At 38.8% G+C, this 17,274-nt stretch overlaps 2 protein-coding genes across 6 annotated transcripts in view; both read right to left on the reverse strand.

Annotated features, from left to right (window-relative positions):
- The window catches only part of mlip (muscular LMNA-interacting protein), a 30,743-nt gene extending 19,507 nt beyond the window's left edge, over nt 1-11,236 (reverse strand). For 2 of the 4 annotated variants that reach the window (XM_019268517.2, XM_019268516.2), the window contains exons 1-3: nt 11,023-11,236; nt 4,924-5,049; nt 91-228 (exon numbers count right to left, since the gene is read on the reverse strand). In XM_019268517.2, coding sequence (XP_019124062.2) covers nt 91-228; nt 4,924-5,049; nt 11,023-11,052 — 294 coding nt within the window. In that variant the 5' untranslated portion in view covers nt 11,053-11,236. Of the gene's footprint in view, nt 1-90; nt 229-2,215; nt 2,292-4,923; nt 5,050-11,022 lie in introns of those variants that run through there. The other 2 variants (XM_019268518.2, XM_019268519.2) reach the window with 2 other exon arrangements.
- A 1,093-nt stretch (nt 11,237-12,329) lies between these two features.
- On the reverse strand, nt 12,330-17,230 carry LOC109140761 (protein scribble homolog). 2 transcript variants are annotated; one of them, XM_027277359.1, is made up of 7 exons: nt 16,420-17,230; nt 15,980-16,219; nt 15,706-15,795; nt 15,477-15,554; nt 14,749-15,009; nt 14,563-14,661; nt 12,330-14,347 (listed from the first exon to the last, which is right to left on the reverse strand). In XM_027277359.1, exons 1-7 carry the CDS (start codon nt 16,477-16,479, stop codon nt 14,195-14,197), a joined length of 981 nt encoding a protein of 326 aa, XP_027133160.1. In that variant the 5' UTR covers nt 16,480-17,230; the 3' UTR covers nt 12,330-14,194. The 2 variants fall into 2 exon arrangements, with proteins under 2 accessions (XP_027133160.1, XP_027133159.1); XM_027277358.1 differs by having other exon boundaries at nt 14,563-15,009.
- Between the last annotated feature and the right edge of the window lie 44 nt (nt 17,231-17,274).

The following is a 17,274-nucleotide window of genomic DNA, read 5'->3' on the forward strand; positions in this document are numbered from 1 at the left end:
AACACAGGCCACGCACATACACATATCTATGCTGTAATATGTCAAAGCTCTTTGTTATAGACTCCAAGAGAGTGTTCATGTTGTACTTACTTGAGGTTTTGTCCTGGATTGGGTTGTTTTTCCTGCTCCTCCTTCCACAGCCGCCGTAATAAAGACTTTCTCTGCTTTGAAAATCTCCTCATCCGACATGGTCTCCCTGGTTGTCTCCTCATGGGACCCAGCTATGTTCTGACAGGAGAAAATGAAGCAAATGTTTAGGAGGAACTGAGCAAGTGAAACCTGAGAAAACCCGAGGTGAACTTCAGCAAGCCTCTCTGAGCTCAGGGGTGTGCTTGGTTTCACCACACCACATGCCCCACACATATAATTCACATGTACATGCAGCACATGTCCTGCTGACGTTGGTGTAGGACATGTTACATGTGCCAAACTGAGCAACTGACAAGGGGTCTGTGTACACGCGTGGCTTTAAAGCTTGAAGAGGAAGAAGTAAATGTTGTCTCCAACGAGTTTGTTTAGCAAGTCTAAATCAGTAGGAAGCCATCATCGCTACATTTATCTCCTTCTACTGTATATATAGCTGAGAATGTCTGTCTGTTCCATTATTAATACTACCAGCATAAGCTGCCAACATTTTCAAATCCTACATACAGAAGTAATATGTTGGAAGAGACAGCATGTCAGCCAAACTTAAGTTTAGTTTAGGCAGCCAAACAAGTGTGGGAAAATCAGTCATTCTTCACATGGCCACAAGCTGTCGATTGTGAGGAAAACATCAGTTAGAATTTGTTTTAGGATTTTGTGCAATCTAGCATTGTAGTTGAGAAATGCAATACCCCAAATTCACTTTTCCATTCCTAGCATAAAGGAGAAACAGTGGCAGAAAAATGTGTGACAAGCCCGAAAGTCCCTATCTTGAGCCAGTGTTTAGTGCTCAGTGCAAGGTAACAAAAACACAATGATTCTTATTTCCAGGTGATTATACACCAGGGAAAATTGAGTTATACACATGATATTCTTATTTTTGCCATATGTTGTAAAGCCTCATTAGTCTCACTAGGGTATTCAGTTATGTTGTGTTGTCTTTTCCTAACAAGCCCCTTCCCAACTGAGCAAAACATGCTCATTTAACTGTAGCTCCTTTTGGTCACAAATCCATTAAATTCAATCAAATTAAAGTGCAAAATTACAAAACCTGGATTTAATGGGCCGCTAAACCTAAATAAAAGGTGTTTAAAGGGTGGCATCACATTATGGCTGCATAAACAGCTGTTGAGCTAGCTGAATGAAAGTACAGTACTTGAGAAAATGTTTACAGGCACAGAAAAATATTCTGTTACAATGTGGTAAGAAAGAGAGTTTAATGCTATTCTCATATTGTGCATTAAATATGAAGTTGCAGCCATCAGCTGCTTATTTTAGCTCAGCATACAAACTGGAAACAGCTAGCCTGGGTCTGTCAAAATGTTAGAAAATATAAAAAAAACACCTACCATCAATATCAGGTTATTTGACCAAAGCATACATTCAGGCCATTATATCGTATAAGAGTCAAATTATTGTGGTTTATTGAATATTTGTGTGTCAACTCAACATGAAGGAATATCCCATAATAATATGTGTGACATTTAAGCAGAGCTAAAACGGTAACTGCATATAACATGTATCAGTACTCACATGACTTCCCACATTTATGGAAATTATGATCCTAAAAATATGACACCACATGATAATGACACACTTCTAAATCAATGAGTAGATCACTGATGTTCCTTTACCTTAATGCCAATAAGCAGCAATCACACAAATGAAAGGCTGCCAGAATGACACTTATTCCTGGGACTGTATTTAACATAAATGGCAGCTTGTGTCGATAATATCATCACATATCGTTTGTCAAAACCAGTTATATTTAGAACCATAATTCACTGTGAGTCACTGGGAATTTTCATTTCACTAGTTGACATGAAGAGACTGTACTGATAATACCGTAATGACTCAAAGGACTGCTGGGAAGTGCACAGTCAGGTCATGCCAGAGTGATAAACTATAGTTATTTTGGTAAGAATTCAATATTTTTAATTAATTTGATTATATTTCTCATGGTTCAGGCTTCAGGCAAAGTTCTTAACAAATTAATATAAACTCATTCTTCCGGTTCAAATTGATCAAAATGTATTTGTGCTGGGGTTTTAGAAAGAAAATATCAGCTCACCTGCTATCACACACTTCAGTCTGTCTGAAGATGATGCGTGACGCACAATGGGCCAAGCAAAGAAAACCCTCTAATTGCAAACAGGAAAGATAATTAGTTCTGAGCTCCGCGTATTGTGTTAGTAGTACCTCATATTTCTATTCAATGGTGGCCACTCAGAGTACAAACTGATAATGACCACTTGAGATTACACTCACTAATTTGAAATACTGAGAAGGGACACATATGCTGTTCCTTTCTTTTCAACAAGACATTAATGTCAGGCTGCTCTAAATCACAGTGGTGGATTAATGAGCTGTCGCCTGTCTCACAGGTAATCTTTTACATTTTACCCTCTGGCATTTCAATATAGAAGCTGTCGTGCCACAAGGAGTATTACTAATCTTTCTGTTTAAATAGGACAACGTGCAAACAGCTGTTAACTATATTTTGGATTACTACTTTTTTGCTCTCCGAATATTTAACCGAGCACTTGACAACGCGTGATTGTGTGTGCAGAATAGGAAGTGGAGTGAGAAAGCAAAAACAAAAAACAAAAGTTTACCTTGTGTTACCACTTCGCAGAACAGAACAGAAAGTTCTTATTTCTAATGGTAGGCCTACTTAATGTATTTTTCATGTAAAACAAAGGATTCTGGATGCTGTGCAAGAAGACTGTTACATCTTCTAGCTGAAAGTTAGATGAGAAGAATAATATCACTGTCATGTGTGTATGGTAAATATGAAGCTGTAAGCCAGAAGCTGCTTAGCTTTGAAATAATGGAAGCCGATGGGAAAGCTTTTGACTTTTTTGTATACATATTAAACAAGTAAGAAATATTAATGAATGCACTTGGTGGTTAAAGGTGCTACTGGGTGGATTTTTAGTTAGCTGTTTCCCCCTATTTCCAGTCTCATGCTACGCTAGTATAACCGGTACCATCATATTTATCATACAGACACGTCTCGTCTAATTCTCAGCAAGAAACCTTTATTTTTAATTTGCTTTCATAAAGTAGAAAGAAATGAGCATAAAGCCATGCATGATGAAGTTGATTCAAACACAAGAAGAATCCAATATGTATATATGCAAAGATAATAACTCCCTATCTATACTAAAATACTGGTTTGTTCAGTCTCCAGCTGATCAGTCATATGTTCACGGTTAATAACATGAAGGGCTGCCACTCTTTTAGGTAATAGCAGTGGGGGAAGTTGAGAAACTAATGGTGCCACCCCCCTAGTGAGAAGCCCTTTGAAGACTCATGCAGGCAGCCAGCGAGCTGACTTCAGGCAGCAGAAGCAGTCGGCTGTCCCGAGGCACCCAGAGTTGTGGTCTTGCTGTGATGTTGATGCTGGATGGACAACCAATAGCACATAAACCCCTTCAACAATGGACACCACTGGGGTCCACACTAGCCCCCAGGTTAGGCATGCGTAGCTTGTGTGTATTAAATTAGTTTTCAACATTAAGTTGGGCCCAAGATCAGAAAGGAGAAGACTTGAAAAGCATCTATCAAGAAAAGAGGTTTATCTTAGTATTTGCCTTTTAATCAGTTATTTTTCTTTTTCTTCAATCAAATGCCAAAAAAGACATGTTTTCTCCTTTATGATGCACTTTCATGTGATGAGCTGGTAAATCAGCCTGACAGCTGTGTGCTATCATTGACTAAAACTGACAAAAACCTAAATATTAGAATATCTGATTCATTTCCCAGGGCCATTCACTAAAATGGTGTGACATTGATACATATCTTGAAATATGATGCATTGACGTAGGCTGTGTGAGTCAGACACCCTCTCAGAATGTATTAAAACATTATGTAAAATCACCCATGTTCATACTCACTACAATATTAAAACCTTTGTGAAAACCATACAAGATAAAATCATTTCATACTGACAGCCCTAAGCAACTTGATTGCTAATGTAGTGTGCAAAGGTGGCTACTTTGATGAATCTGAAATATAAAACATATTTTGCTTTGTTTACACTTTATTATGATAATTACACATGTGCTACTTCAAAGTTTTAATATATATAAAAATAAAGAAAAATAATTGAACGAGAAGGTGTGTCCAGACTTTTGACTGGAACTGCACATTCTCAAATTAAGAAATAATTACAGCTTGTGAGTGTTTTTTCTTGTAATTGCTAAAACCTTTCCATAAGACATGACTAACATGATTAATCTCTCGAAACTCAAGTCATTTGAAAAGGAAAGTTGGATTTTCCGGCTCATGGGCCTCTTATAGTTATAGTTTCACTCATAATGATGTCGATAATCCAAGAGTTTTTTGTACGCTCATACAGATGATTGCTGATGATTTTCAGAATAAAGTGAGGAACAGGTCTGTCACATCTAATATGAGAAGAAATGATTCAAAATATTAGAAATATAGAAAATATTCAAATGCTGTGATCATTCAGTAGCAGTCTGGGTGCATTTGAATTTGAACATTATAACAGGAGGCTGCAGGCTCAGAAACTACATTGCATGCACGTTTTGTGATCAACTGGAGGAAGTTTTAATTAGTCATTAGAGTCAGGCATGAGTAATAAGTTTGTCTTACACTACACTACATGTTATACTACAAGCACACACACGCACGTCGATTAACTAAGTCATATTAAGTCAGCACAAGCATTTTGATAAACGCCTTGTAAGAAAAGCAGGTAGCTGGTGATAATATTTTTAATCTCCTGGGCGTGTGCTGCCGCTTCTGTACCTTATTTGGTTCCCCTGTCAGAGCTCCAGATCTCTCTTCCTCAGTAATAATGCTTTCAAATGGTAATTTCCGTACAACAGGCACAAATGTGAAAATAGAAGGCTTTGATGGCACTCCTATTGAAACCTGTAAAACAGAGAGGAACAAATCATACACGTTACACGCTCTTAATAATAATTTCCCAGTAACTTCCCTGTCAAGCACAAACATTTGCTTACTTACAGTAAATAATGAGTCAAGTATAATGGGATTCTTATTTAGAGGATGATGTCGAGCTCTCCATAAAAACTCTTCTCAGTCACCCTCAACAGTTGAATCTCAGATTTAGAATATCGTATTTCTTTCTGCCTCACATGGTTGTGTAACCATACTCAGCCACTAATGATCCATCATCACCCGCACAGATTAGGCAGTTTAGCACCCTGCAGCTCAAAACCTCGACACACCCAGACACAGTGAGGAGTAATGAGTTGCAATTAAATCAACTCATGTTCTCTGCTGCATTAGGCACCTTATATGTGTGCTATTTGTGCCAGGCTGTCAGTTTAGGTGAAAAATTAAAATGAGCAGCTTTGAGCCACTATGAGCCACTTCATGAATCTGATAATCGCTGTAGTGTTCAGTCAGTTCAGTCCTACGTCAGGATGAATAAGTCGAGAACTGGGCCAACGATGGTTAAGAAAAGGGAAATGCTGCTCTATGTTTTAGAGCATGTGGTCAGTCTAATTGACAAGGAGAACCAAAACTTTTTAAAACTAACAACAAAGCACACAACTGGACCTACGACAGCAAGAGAAGTTGCCCCCGAATGGCATGACAACTAGCCTTCCTCTGTCCAAAGATATACAAATGAGTCTATCAGGATCATGGAAACTGTTTCTGCACAAAAAAATAGACCAGGCTGTTTCCCCTGTTTCCAGTAAGCAAGCAGCAACCTCTGTGGCTGTGTGTGGAGCCAATGCAGAAGTGCCAAAAGCTGCAGTTCTAACACTTGAGGCTGGCTACAAGTCAATCTTAGTTCCCATATAAAACAGCCTGGTACAAAACTATAGCTAGTTTTCTGTACTGAGGGTGAATTTTATATATATATAACTCACGTGTTCATATTATATTAAGGCTTAAAGTTATGCATAATTAACACTGTTGCCATTTGATTGACAGGTAGGTGCAATTACAGGTGGTTTGCTTGAACACACAGTGGTCAGCTACAAGGTCTGGTTCTGCTGCCTTTTCTTGCATCGCTCCCCATGTGCATTCGACCCTGCTCTGGGCCTGAAAACCTCCTCTTTTCTGTCATCTAAAATGTCTGTGGTACCAATGTAAATACTAACGCTCCCCTGGTGCTCCGAGCAGCAGCACAGCTTGTTAACAGCAACTCTAGTTTGCTGCAGTTTACTTTACTGTCCACCAGCAAACTCTGTAAATCCTAGAATGCTGTGGTGGGCAGTCAGAGCACATCAGAGGGAAAGCAGAAAACATTTTCTCCGTAAAATATGATCCAGTTTCACAAAAAAAAAGTTAAATAGTTGGTCATGTATGACTTAGTGCCATAAAGCATTACACACTTTTCACAGGAGATCATATCCGATGTCCAAAGTTACATTGTGAAGGCAGATGGGCACAGAGTAGCGATGGCAGAGGCACCATTTGCCTAATTACAAGTGAGTGTATCATCAAAATGATTTCAAATTTGTTATTTTATGGTAGAAAAGTTACATAATGTTGCTTTATCGCATCCCTCTGGTTAGTGTGCAGCAACTCCTGCCAATCAAATTGTTGACCAGCTTTTAGCACCCTGAACGTCATTTTATTTGTTTCATTTTAATCAAGATAGTATTTTCCTTTCCAAACCAGAGCGTAGGCCAATGCAATCTCTGTAAAGATGAAAAGGAGCTTTGATCAAACCAATTTGGTTCTGACGTCATAAAATAACCCCAGGGACAAGCAGGTCCATATTGTGAAACCTCCGTCAGTGGTGACGTAGTACATGCTCTCAGGTTTTCTTGTGTCTGTAGAGCTCAGGGTGTACACAAGAGCATTCACGCTACATCAGCATGAATGGGTCAATTTTCACCAGGACCACCCATGCGGAAAATGTATAAGGAGATGGAGCTGCTTCACCACTGTGAAAGACAGCAACATTTCTCTATGATTATACTCATGAAGGAATAAGACGTCAACATTTCTATCTTACAAAACATTGCAGTAATAGCATGATGCGCTAATCTATATGATGTCCATCTGTGCATTGTACGGAGCTCGATTTGTTACGGTGGTGACTGTTCTCAATTTGGGTTTAATGGCATACATAGACTGGATGTGTGAAAATATTTCCTATTCATTCCCACACAGCAATCAAAGCACACACTCACACATCGAAAGTACTTTCACTGCTTACTAATCATGCTTCTTATCTCCATAGTGTTGTCAGGTCATCTGCAAAATGCAAACTGGAGGGTGAGGGCACTGAATTTCCTTCACCAATCAGTGGGGGTTGTTGTAGCAGATACTTGAGACTCTATTAAAAATGGGTCGCTGTTCGTTGATGTAGATACAGTCAGAGAATTAGCATATTAGGCTCTGTTTCACCTTTCATCTGAGAATCTTGCCATAGACGAAAAGTCAGCCAACACGGCTGTGATAATTAAACTTTTGTTCGTTTGTTAATTTAAAATTGAAATTGCATTGTTTGAATAACATATTGTGACCCCTGCTGGTTCTATTTCAGTTCAATCTTTCATAATTTATTATTTTAATTTTTTATTATTTTTTGTTCTATGCTGTAAACTAGCTGCCTTTGTATGTATGTCTATTGTTGTGTTTCTTTGAATTAGCCAGTGCATTACTTTGTACAGCATAAAAGTAAATGACCCAAGAGCACTACATTATACTTCTGAATACTGGAAGGACAATTTGTCTGTGGGATGATTAAAAGCAGGGCTATTCATCAGGTTGATTAGCAATGCTGCTGCCATGCTTTGCTCTCATTTTGTCTGAGTCTGCGTAATAAGAACACGTCGCACACAAAGGTAAAACCCCTGAGTTTCTGAATGGTTTTTGAACTGCAATCTACTTTTTAAGGGAGGCATATTTAGTGTGCGTTTAAGCTATATGCTAAGATATAGTGAATAAAGCAGCTACAGAACTAGCAGAAAAATGGGTAAAAATGTCTGATACAATATAATTTAGTATAATGTTAAAGTCGGGTCTACTGGATAGCAAAACCAAAAAGCAGACATATTATAAAGAGGCTCGCAGGTTGACATTAAAGAACAGAGAAGAAAGCTGAACACTAGTATATAGAGATGCATAGATCAAGGTTTCAGCACAAATGTGTATGTGTTGTTTTTCAGAGGGCAATTAACGTGAACATAAGAGTCCATAGGAAAGAAAAGTCTCCAACATGTCCCCATGTTACTTGAATTAAAGAAGCACAGAATAATAAGAACATCAGGATTCAAATGGAGCGAGGAGTAAAAAGTGCAGACTTCTTATCTTCTGTCAAAACAACACTTCTATTTGCCTTGAATGTCAATTTGTTATCTCTGAGAGCTGTGCCCACTTTACCTTGCCCCAGGATCAAAATGTAATTTCTGCCAAAAATATCACATTCATTCAAAGCAGATACATGGCTTTTTGACTTCAGTACAGTATATGCCCATCAGGGTTTTTCAGCTTATTTCTGTGAGCTTTCTGCTTCATTGATATTCCGAAAGAAGTGGAAAATAGAAACAATTAGACATGCAATAGACTCATGCAGCCACATTTAGTCTCTTTGGTACTGGTTGATCTACTCCATCTACTCCAATACATTTATTTTACTGTTATAGTTACTGGTTACTTTACAGATTAACATTTATAATGTTTTTCTAATTAGAGGTGCGCGATCTGAAGATTTTCGATCAATATCCCAATATAAGAAATCCACAATCTACTGTTGAAACTCATAGAGATTGCTGGGTAACAAGGTAAATTCATTAACATTAGTTAATCTGGTAATAAGATGTGTTTAATGTCCTCATACTTCTGTTTCCAAACTTGCTTTAACCTGAATGACAAGCAGCTCTGTGTTGTAAGAGCAAACTAAGGGTCATGCAGCCACCGTCTTTTGACTCCTGTATACAACTTTAAATTAAATCCAGGTTGTAATTACCATTTGAAACCTGTGTTGTATCTTTAATTCAGTATTTTAATTGTGCAAATAAAGAAATTCAAAGGCTCTTTTTAATCTTTTTTATGTGGCAATCTACAGGGCATTTCAAATTTGAGGGGAAAAATCTTACAATTTGGATTGCGGCCTGTGATTGTGATTAAATAGATCTGAATATTATTATGAAGTATATTTACAGTGTTGCAATACTTAAGTCAAGAATCTGAGTACCCCTTCTCCCACTTTCCTTGAAGTCGTGCCACTCATGATCTTTGTGACACGACACTTACTTCCTGATCCTGAGGAGATTCACTTTTACTTTTGATGGCCAAGATATTTATATTAAGAGATCCCAGCATCTCAGTAATCAGCTATAAATAAAGAAACAGAACAAGAGCTTAGACTAAAATAATCATGTGCTATCTCATAAACTTGTTTATATTCTTACGCAACCTTGTTTGCGTGTCCTCGGTAGTCATAGCAGAGTAAGTTTACACTGTGAAATGTTAAAGTGAGCCTTTCTTACTTTCCCATCAGGGCCCACTTGAATATTTAATTGCAATGAGTGTTGGCAAGGTCACGTTGTCCTCGTAGATCACATTTCCAGCCACTACTGTGCTACAGGTCACCTGACTGTGTGCGTGCTCTCACTCAGTTATTTCTTGTGGCATGTCTGAAGCGCCTCAAAGACTGAAAACATTCAGTACTAAATCATTTCCTGAAGGAGACCACCCTCTGTGGGGCTCTTTAAAGGGACACTCATAAACATTGACTGACCGGCAAGTGACAAATATACTTTACGGAAACATACCACTGAATGAATGCAAGTGACATTGTGATATATGTAGTCATATGTCCATTATTATGGTGGGTTTATGTGTGTTCTTTAATGCTGTAATGTTTCCTCTGTAGAAGCAGCACTGCAATACGCAGCACATTCATTGTTCTCATATTCACACATTTGTGTTTTCTCAGTATAACAGCAGAATATTGCTGCAAATCTGAAACCGCTGTGCTCCACACAGATGTTAAAATGTATAACTAAGAAGTTCCCGTTGTGCCACAGCAAAAGCATAAACAGTTTGGGCGTGTCTGTAAGTAAAGAGTTTAATTACAGACTGATAAACACACAACCCCTCCCTCCAGAGTAGATAGGGTGTGCAAATATAGCTCACTGCCAGCTGCTACTGAGCACATTGGGTTATCTCTCCACATCATAAACAAATATTATGATTCCAAGTCTCGTACTGGCTAAAACAACAACTAAAAATGCACATACTTCAGTCAATGCCTGTTATTTTCAATAGCTGCATGTTCGGGAAGAAAATGGCAGTGTGATCATCGCACTAATCACACAAATGAAAAAGCATATGATTACTCAAATGATTGATTATGATTTCTCAAAGTGTGCTACATACTCTCATCTTATATCATCTCATTCACATACTTATTCCCAAGGTAAATATGCATACATACATCATTAATGCATCATATCTATATGACCTACAGTGTAGGGATAAGCAGTTATAAAAAATAATAAAAAAACATAAAAGTGAAGTATATTCTAAAAATATAAGATGCATTTATGTTCATGTGAGTTATTTCTGCAAATTTAAATTCATCTGAAAGCAGTTCGGTAACTGTTATTCATCCTTGTGTGACGGGAAGAAACACGATTAGTATCAAGTATCTGCGCCTGAGTATATAGTGTGTCTGTGTGTTTATGTGTGAAAGTCTAGAGGTGACAGTGGGGGGTAGAGAGCACAATGGGGGGCAGAGGGGGGGTCTGTTAGTGTTGACATATTAAAATCCATATCATAAAATAAAATTTAAACTAAAAGCAATGTAACTACAAAAATCAGCAGTGATATTACTTCAGCTTTGTACCCAAAAATAAGTTTTTTCATCACATTTTCAAAAGAAAAAGATCTGTTATCAAATGCTCTTACCTTTCCGAGACTCTTATTCAGATTGTCCATTTCTGCTTCACGCCATCCAGAAGTGTTGCTTGCGTCCAGGCTTCAGAAAAACTTCTCTCAAGACTTCAAATGTTGATCAAAGCAGATACAGAAAGCAAGTTGCACACTTTTCAGCCCACCTCGTCAAGTTCAAAGTGTATTACTGTTGATGTGTGTGTGTGTGTGTGTGTGTGTGTGTGTGTGTGTGTGTATCGCCCTGCAGATTTCCTTTTATAGACACATAATAGCCCCAAATAGCTTGCAGACAGCAGTCAGCCTGCTGGGCACCAGTAACAATGTTCAAACTGGGAGCTCCAAGCAACACAACTCCATATACTACAACATATAGCACTTCAAAAAATCTCACTTTTTTTTTTTTTTTTTTTTACATCCATGAATGACTCAGAGTTTACTTTCATATATGATATACAGCCACAATATAACAGACAGCGTCCTGAAAACATCACAAGTATCTTGGCAGCTGACTGATCTCTGATCATTAAAAAGTTATTTAAAGTTTTATTGATTAAAAAGTGGGAAAAAAAACTTTGGAGAAGTGCTCTCATTGAGAATAAACAATTTAGAGTGAGGCATTAGTTATTGTTTTTACTAATTTTTCTCCACAGTGGCAATTATTTCATTGCAATTACACCAAACAATCATGAAAGCGTTTATTTTGCTCTGTGTGAGGTAAAGCACTGGAAACTTCTGATTTCAAAAGATTGTTTATTTGTATCCAGCACATACACAGCACCTTTTTTAAATGTGTAAAATAATGCGTTATTGGATACTTCAGATCATCTTTACTCCTGTCAGCCAGGAGAGTGATGTTACAGAGATATCCCAGCATGGTTCCAGTAATGAGTTGCCAGACAGCTTGAAACAAATTCATTTACTTGCTTGTTTGCCACTACATCGACTTTCTCTGTACCCTTATCAGTGAGTGAAAGCAGACCTCAGAGTGGATGCTAATCCTTTAAGTACACTACATTCTTCATTCCTGTCACAGCTGTTCTTGTCTATCTCCACCCTGCTGTCTCCCTCCCTCTGTTTCTCTGTGGCACTCACACAGAGAAAATCACAATAAGACAACAAAACCGCCACCTGTTCCTCTGCTGCTAGAAGAGTATTGTGATTTCTTTTTAATAAATTAAAGGGAATCAGGATGAAAAGCATCTGGCAAGTGCCTGAAATGTAAATATGTACTCCTCTGATGATCATATTTTAAGGTCTTAAATTATAGCCTTAAACCATTAGCCACATGATACAGCCACATCATGTAATCTTGTTTCCCCTGATTAACATCCACTATCCGTGGGAAAAGAAATCAAATATATTTGCTTTGATTTATGTTTTCCGTGCATCACGTGACATTAGGTTTTAGCCCTGAGGAAATTCTCTAATATTAAAACTCTAAATTTAGTCTGGTGTTAGCGAACTACAGCAGAGATACGTCTATAATTCAATATTTTAATGAATCCAGCCTTGATTGTAATTTGTCTGGTTTGAGTCCATTACTCAGTGAGATACTTGTTAAGTAGATTTTACATCCATGAAGTAGAGTGTGCTGAGTTGTGCAAGGGTGTGTTATTTTCTGTGTCATGTTCGCTTACAGATTCAACTTTAAAAGCTTTAAAAGGTTATTTTACATCATGTTGCCAAGACGTGATAAAAATGACTTCATCAATATGTCATTATTACATGATCACGTAAGTAAATATTGTCAATAGGTGTGGAATTAAAAGTTACAATGACAAATCACATTTGTAAATATGCATGTATGTTACATAGAAATATCATTTTGCACCTATTTGCACATAACAAAACATACAGTCCAGTTCTATAACCAATGTTCCCAGAGTGAGTCATCTAAATCCATGCTCATCCTCCACAGGTCCTCCCACTGACTTTACATGAACACCTCTTGAGACTGACGAAGGCTCGAGTCGCACAATATGAGACCGACCAGCCAGTGATTGGCTCTGAATTGAATCTCGCACACTGGATGAGCTTTCAAACAAGTTGTGTCCCCAGATTATTATCACCCGGCAGACAGTCATCACTGCACAGCAGCACTGATATAACAAGTAGTCATGTCAGTTATTCTGCAGTCGGTAGCCAAATGTTCAGGAGGTGGACACATTAACGGGAACAGGTGTGCAATCCACTATACCACAAAATACCTTTCAGGCTAATATCTTTCCAACACACTGTCAACAGATGAAAATTAGTGTTGGGTATGGTATATGTGGCAAGGGCATTTACTGATTTACTGAATTGCAGCGTACTGTGCAGGTGGTCATGTTACTGTGTTTATCCTCTGCACATAGCCAGTATAAACATCAGCATGGATTTATCTGCTCTCCAGCACAAATAAAAGAAAAACTGATTGGAACAATATACTCGCAATTTATTGAGAAAGAGAACAATGAACAGTGGGAATGTAAAAGCTGTTAAAATACACAATACAAGTATGTATTGACATTTATAGATTGCAAATTCTAGGCTTTGGAGGCAAGATTATATATTCTTCCAGTTTGATATCTGATCCTTTTTCCTGGTCTTTATCTGACAAGTCTGCATTTAGCTTATACAGGAGGTGTGTGAACATGTGAGGCAGAGTTCAGTCTGTCTCAGGGCTCTGCAGGACTCCCCGCTGTACTTTCTGCTCAGCCATGTGGCATTTTATCTCGACTATAAAAAGTTTGAGGGCTTCACATTGTTGCGGGCAGAGACACCCTTTACCAGCACATCCGTAATTACAGCACGTCGGTGTGAAGTAGAGGTAGCCAGCAGCATTCAATGTTTAATTGGCTGTATTTAACATCATGACATGTATTTCCTTTGGACATTAGAGACATTTATGCTTTACAGTCTCCATTCAGTGTAGGTGCACAGGCAAAACTGTGGTTTTAGCAATAAAAATAAAGTCTTAAATTTGTCCATTTTTCTTAATAACTTAAATATCATAAAATGTTTTTAGCAGCAGTTGAGTCTGACAGTCAAAAAAAGCTTTGCATTGACAATAAAAAACACATTACACCAATTTATTTTACACTAATGCACGACAGTAATATCACTGAAAATGCTTCAGCACCAAAAAAAAGCCAGAGAGCTGGGTAATAACAGTCTGTGTCCATCATGTATGCACCCTACACTGTGGTCACGGTGGGTAGAAAGCACTGTCGAAACAGACAGCGTGTACACCTCCATCGTGAATTTCAAAGTCATGTAGCGTCTCTCTGCCAGGGCTCTGTGTCAAGAGCTCCACATCTTCGTCTGAGGTAGAGGGATGAGTGAGGATGATCCGCGGGATCTGTCAGATGATTGCCAGAGAAGGAAACAGGATTGGTAAGGAAATTGAGCAAGTCGTCATGTAATATGGTGCATGCATGCCAAAATCTCAGGTCATATCACTTTTGAACACAGTTGTATGTTGCAGGAGTTTTGAATTTGGAAAGGTGATTTCAATGTAAGATAATCGGGTAAGTAGTATATGTACATGTATATGTTTAAGAAGGATCTGCTTACTGTCATCGTATGTTTCTCTTCTTCAGGGGAATCATTTTTTATCAAGGCCTCTGCTTCCAGTTTAGACAAGGTCCTATTCAGGTCATCCTCCAAATCACACTGAAACACAAAAAGACAAAAGACTGACTGATGGGAGTCATTTAAAAAGTAATTCTGTTTGTGCTGTGATTTGAGTACACCACCCACAATGCCATTGCCGTTGCAGACAACCGCCTCAATTTTCTTGGACAAACAGTCTTCTGCGCTCTCCATTATCTGGCCTCCGCCATCCTGGCTGCGTTGCTGTCGTCCCGTCACGTCCTGAGAATACTGTGGCTCCTCCAGGTCACACACCTCTGGGTGTAGCAGCCTCTCTCTGAGCACTTTCATCTTAATACAGCTCCCAGCATTCCTGAGGGCACCGACAGCCTCTTGGTGGGTCGCAGTCTGCATGTTAAGGCCATTGACCTGGATGGGCCGTGGTTACATTATACTTTTAGGGCTGGTGAAAGTAGGAGCAGGAGTCAGAGGTGAGGGAGCAACATGGGTTATCTGAAAATAGCTACAGCCACTACAGGCACTGATAAGGATGTTTCTAATCAGCTTGAATATACCATGGCCCGAATCTAAAGATTGATCTTGGATATTTACTTGTTTATCTATTTTTGTTTTTTGGCCTCACTCTGGCTTTATTGGCTTTATTACTGAAGGAAGTTCCAGCTGAGTGTCCTCTGATGGTCTTACAATGCCCTCCACTGGCCACAAGAGGAACACCAGCAGGAAAGAAGCAGGGTTTTATGATATTCTCACAGCCATGAAGTACATGTGTGTGATTTCCATTTAGTAGACAACGTTTCACATGCTGGGTTGTATTGTATTTAATAGTCAGTGAAGAAGAAAATTATGATTACAAGCATGAGAAAAATCTTGCCTACCTCCAGCAATCTGTCTCCAACATGGATCCCTGCTTTTTCTGATGCGCCTCCTTTATTTACTCTGGAGATAAAAACGCCCTGAGAGGAAACAAACACATTAGCCTGAATGAAAGTAGGAAAAGAGGTATTTTTCTCTATTACTGAATGGCTGCTGCTGCTTCACATCATCTTCATTCACACACTGTTGCAAGAGACTGAGCAATGCTAGCTCTTCGGCAACAGCACTTACTTCATCGTGGTCTTTGTAAGGCAGAGAGCCCTTCCCACCAGCAATGCTGATTCCCAAACTACCCCTCTGGCCAGACACTTTAATCTGTAACTAAGAGGAAATTGATTTAATACTAATAAAAAAATCTAGAATTTATATGCAATTAAGGGCTGAGTGGAGCAGAGTTAACAAGAAAATTGGATTTGGAATAAACAATCAGTATGGTTTCCTGCGGGGCATAATGCAGCCCTGCAAAGATAATTTGACATTTAAGAAAGATGCAGCGTGCAGTTACTCTTAATGGCACTTGGGAGATAAGTGATTCCTGAGGAAGTGTCTTCTCCGTCACCGTAGAAGACTTGAGAAGCCCTGTGATGGAGGAGATCTTTATGCCATGGACAGGGTCTCCATGGAGACTGGATCCAGTGTTAAGAGCTCTGTGATGATGAGATTTCCTGCCTTTGCTGATTTCACATGTTTGATGGCCAAACACACGTGATGAGGCGTCGCTTTCTGGCAGCCGGCCTGCTCCATCCTGCGGATAAGAAAAATAATTCAATGCTTTTATTGTCTAATCTGCAAGCTACATCCGCAGAGGCTCATATTTCACATCTAGTTCCCTCACAAGAAAATATATTGACAGAAAAGGATGAAACATTTTGGTTAAACAAACATCTTCTCAAATATAAATGAAGCAACAGGAACTGACTAAGATTCCTAAATTGGAAAACAGACCTCATCAAGTCGCTCAATTTCCTCTGCATCCTTCTCTGCGCTGGAGCAGCGCCCACGCATACTGTCACTGGCTGGGAAGAGCTGGGATGCTGCCTGCTGACACTTGTTTGCAACCCAGCTGAAGTCTGGGATGGCCCAGTTTTGGCTACTGGTCCTGAGGGACGGGTTAGTATGAGGATTTCTACACTCCTGGAGATAGTCAGAAGAAATCACCTGATGCTGAATAGTCAGTGTAATATCTTGAAAGAAATGGCTAGTGACAGTGATGGATTAGTTTTATGAAACCATGTCACTCAAATTAAAAGAAAGTGTATAAATGGACATAAAGAAGAAGCAGCACGACTTCTTAAAGATACTCCTGGGAGGAATCTTATGTTTTCCATTTGAGCAGCTGATAATTAGTGTAGTTAAAACATACTAATAAGATTATTCATAATGCATGCTTATTTCGTGCACCAGAGGGCACCAAAACAGCTATTACTGCAGACAGTAATTGCACTAGTCTCACGAAAGAGCAACAAAGATAGAAGACAGATCTCCAAAGCTTAATTTGTTTGTGTCTCTTTCTCTGCCTATTGCCAAAACATGTCTTCTGAGTGCATCTTGAGAAGGAGGCAAAGAAAGAGAGCAGATGAAAAAAATATGCCATGCTTGAAATGCATTTTAGTCTCACTGAAGTGGCTTCCACTCTAAAGTATAGGGAGGCCATCTAAAAGCACTTCAACATTTGTTAGTGCAAGCAGTTCAGTAACTGAAATTGAATGCCAGTAAAAGTCACAAGGCTTTACTGATGAAAGATACTTTCAGGTGAATTAGCAGTTCTCAAAATGATTGAAAAAAAACATTATCATCAAA

The sequence above is a fragment of the Larimichthys crocea genome, chromosome III, assembly GCF_000972845.2.
Source record: "Larimichthys crocea isolate SSNF chromosome III, L_crocea_2.0, whole genome shotgun sequence".
NCBI lineage: Eukaryota > Metazoa > Chordata > Actinopteri > Sciaenidae > Larimichthys > Larimichthys crocea.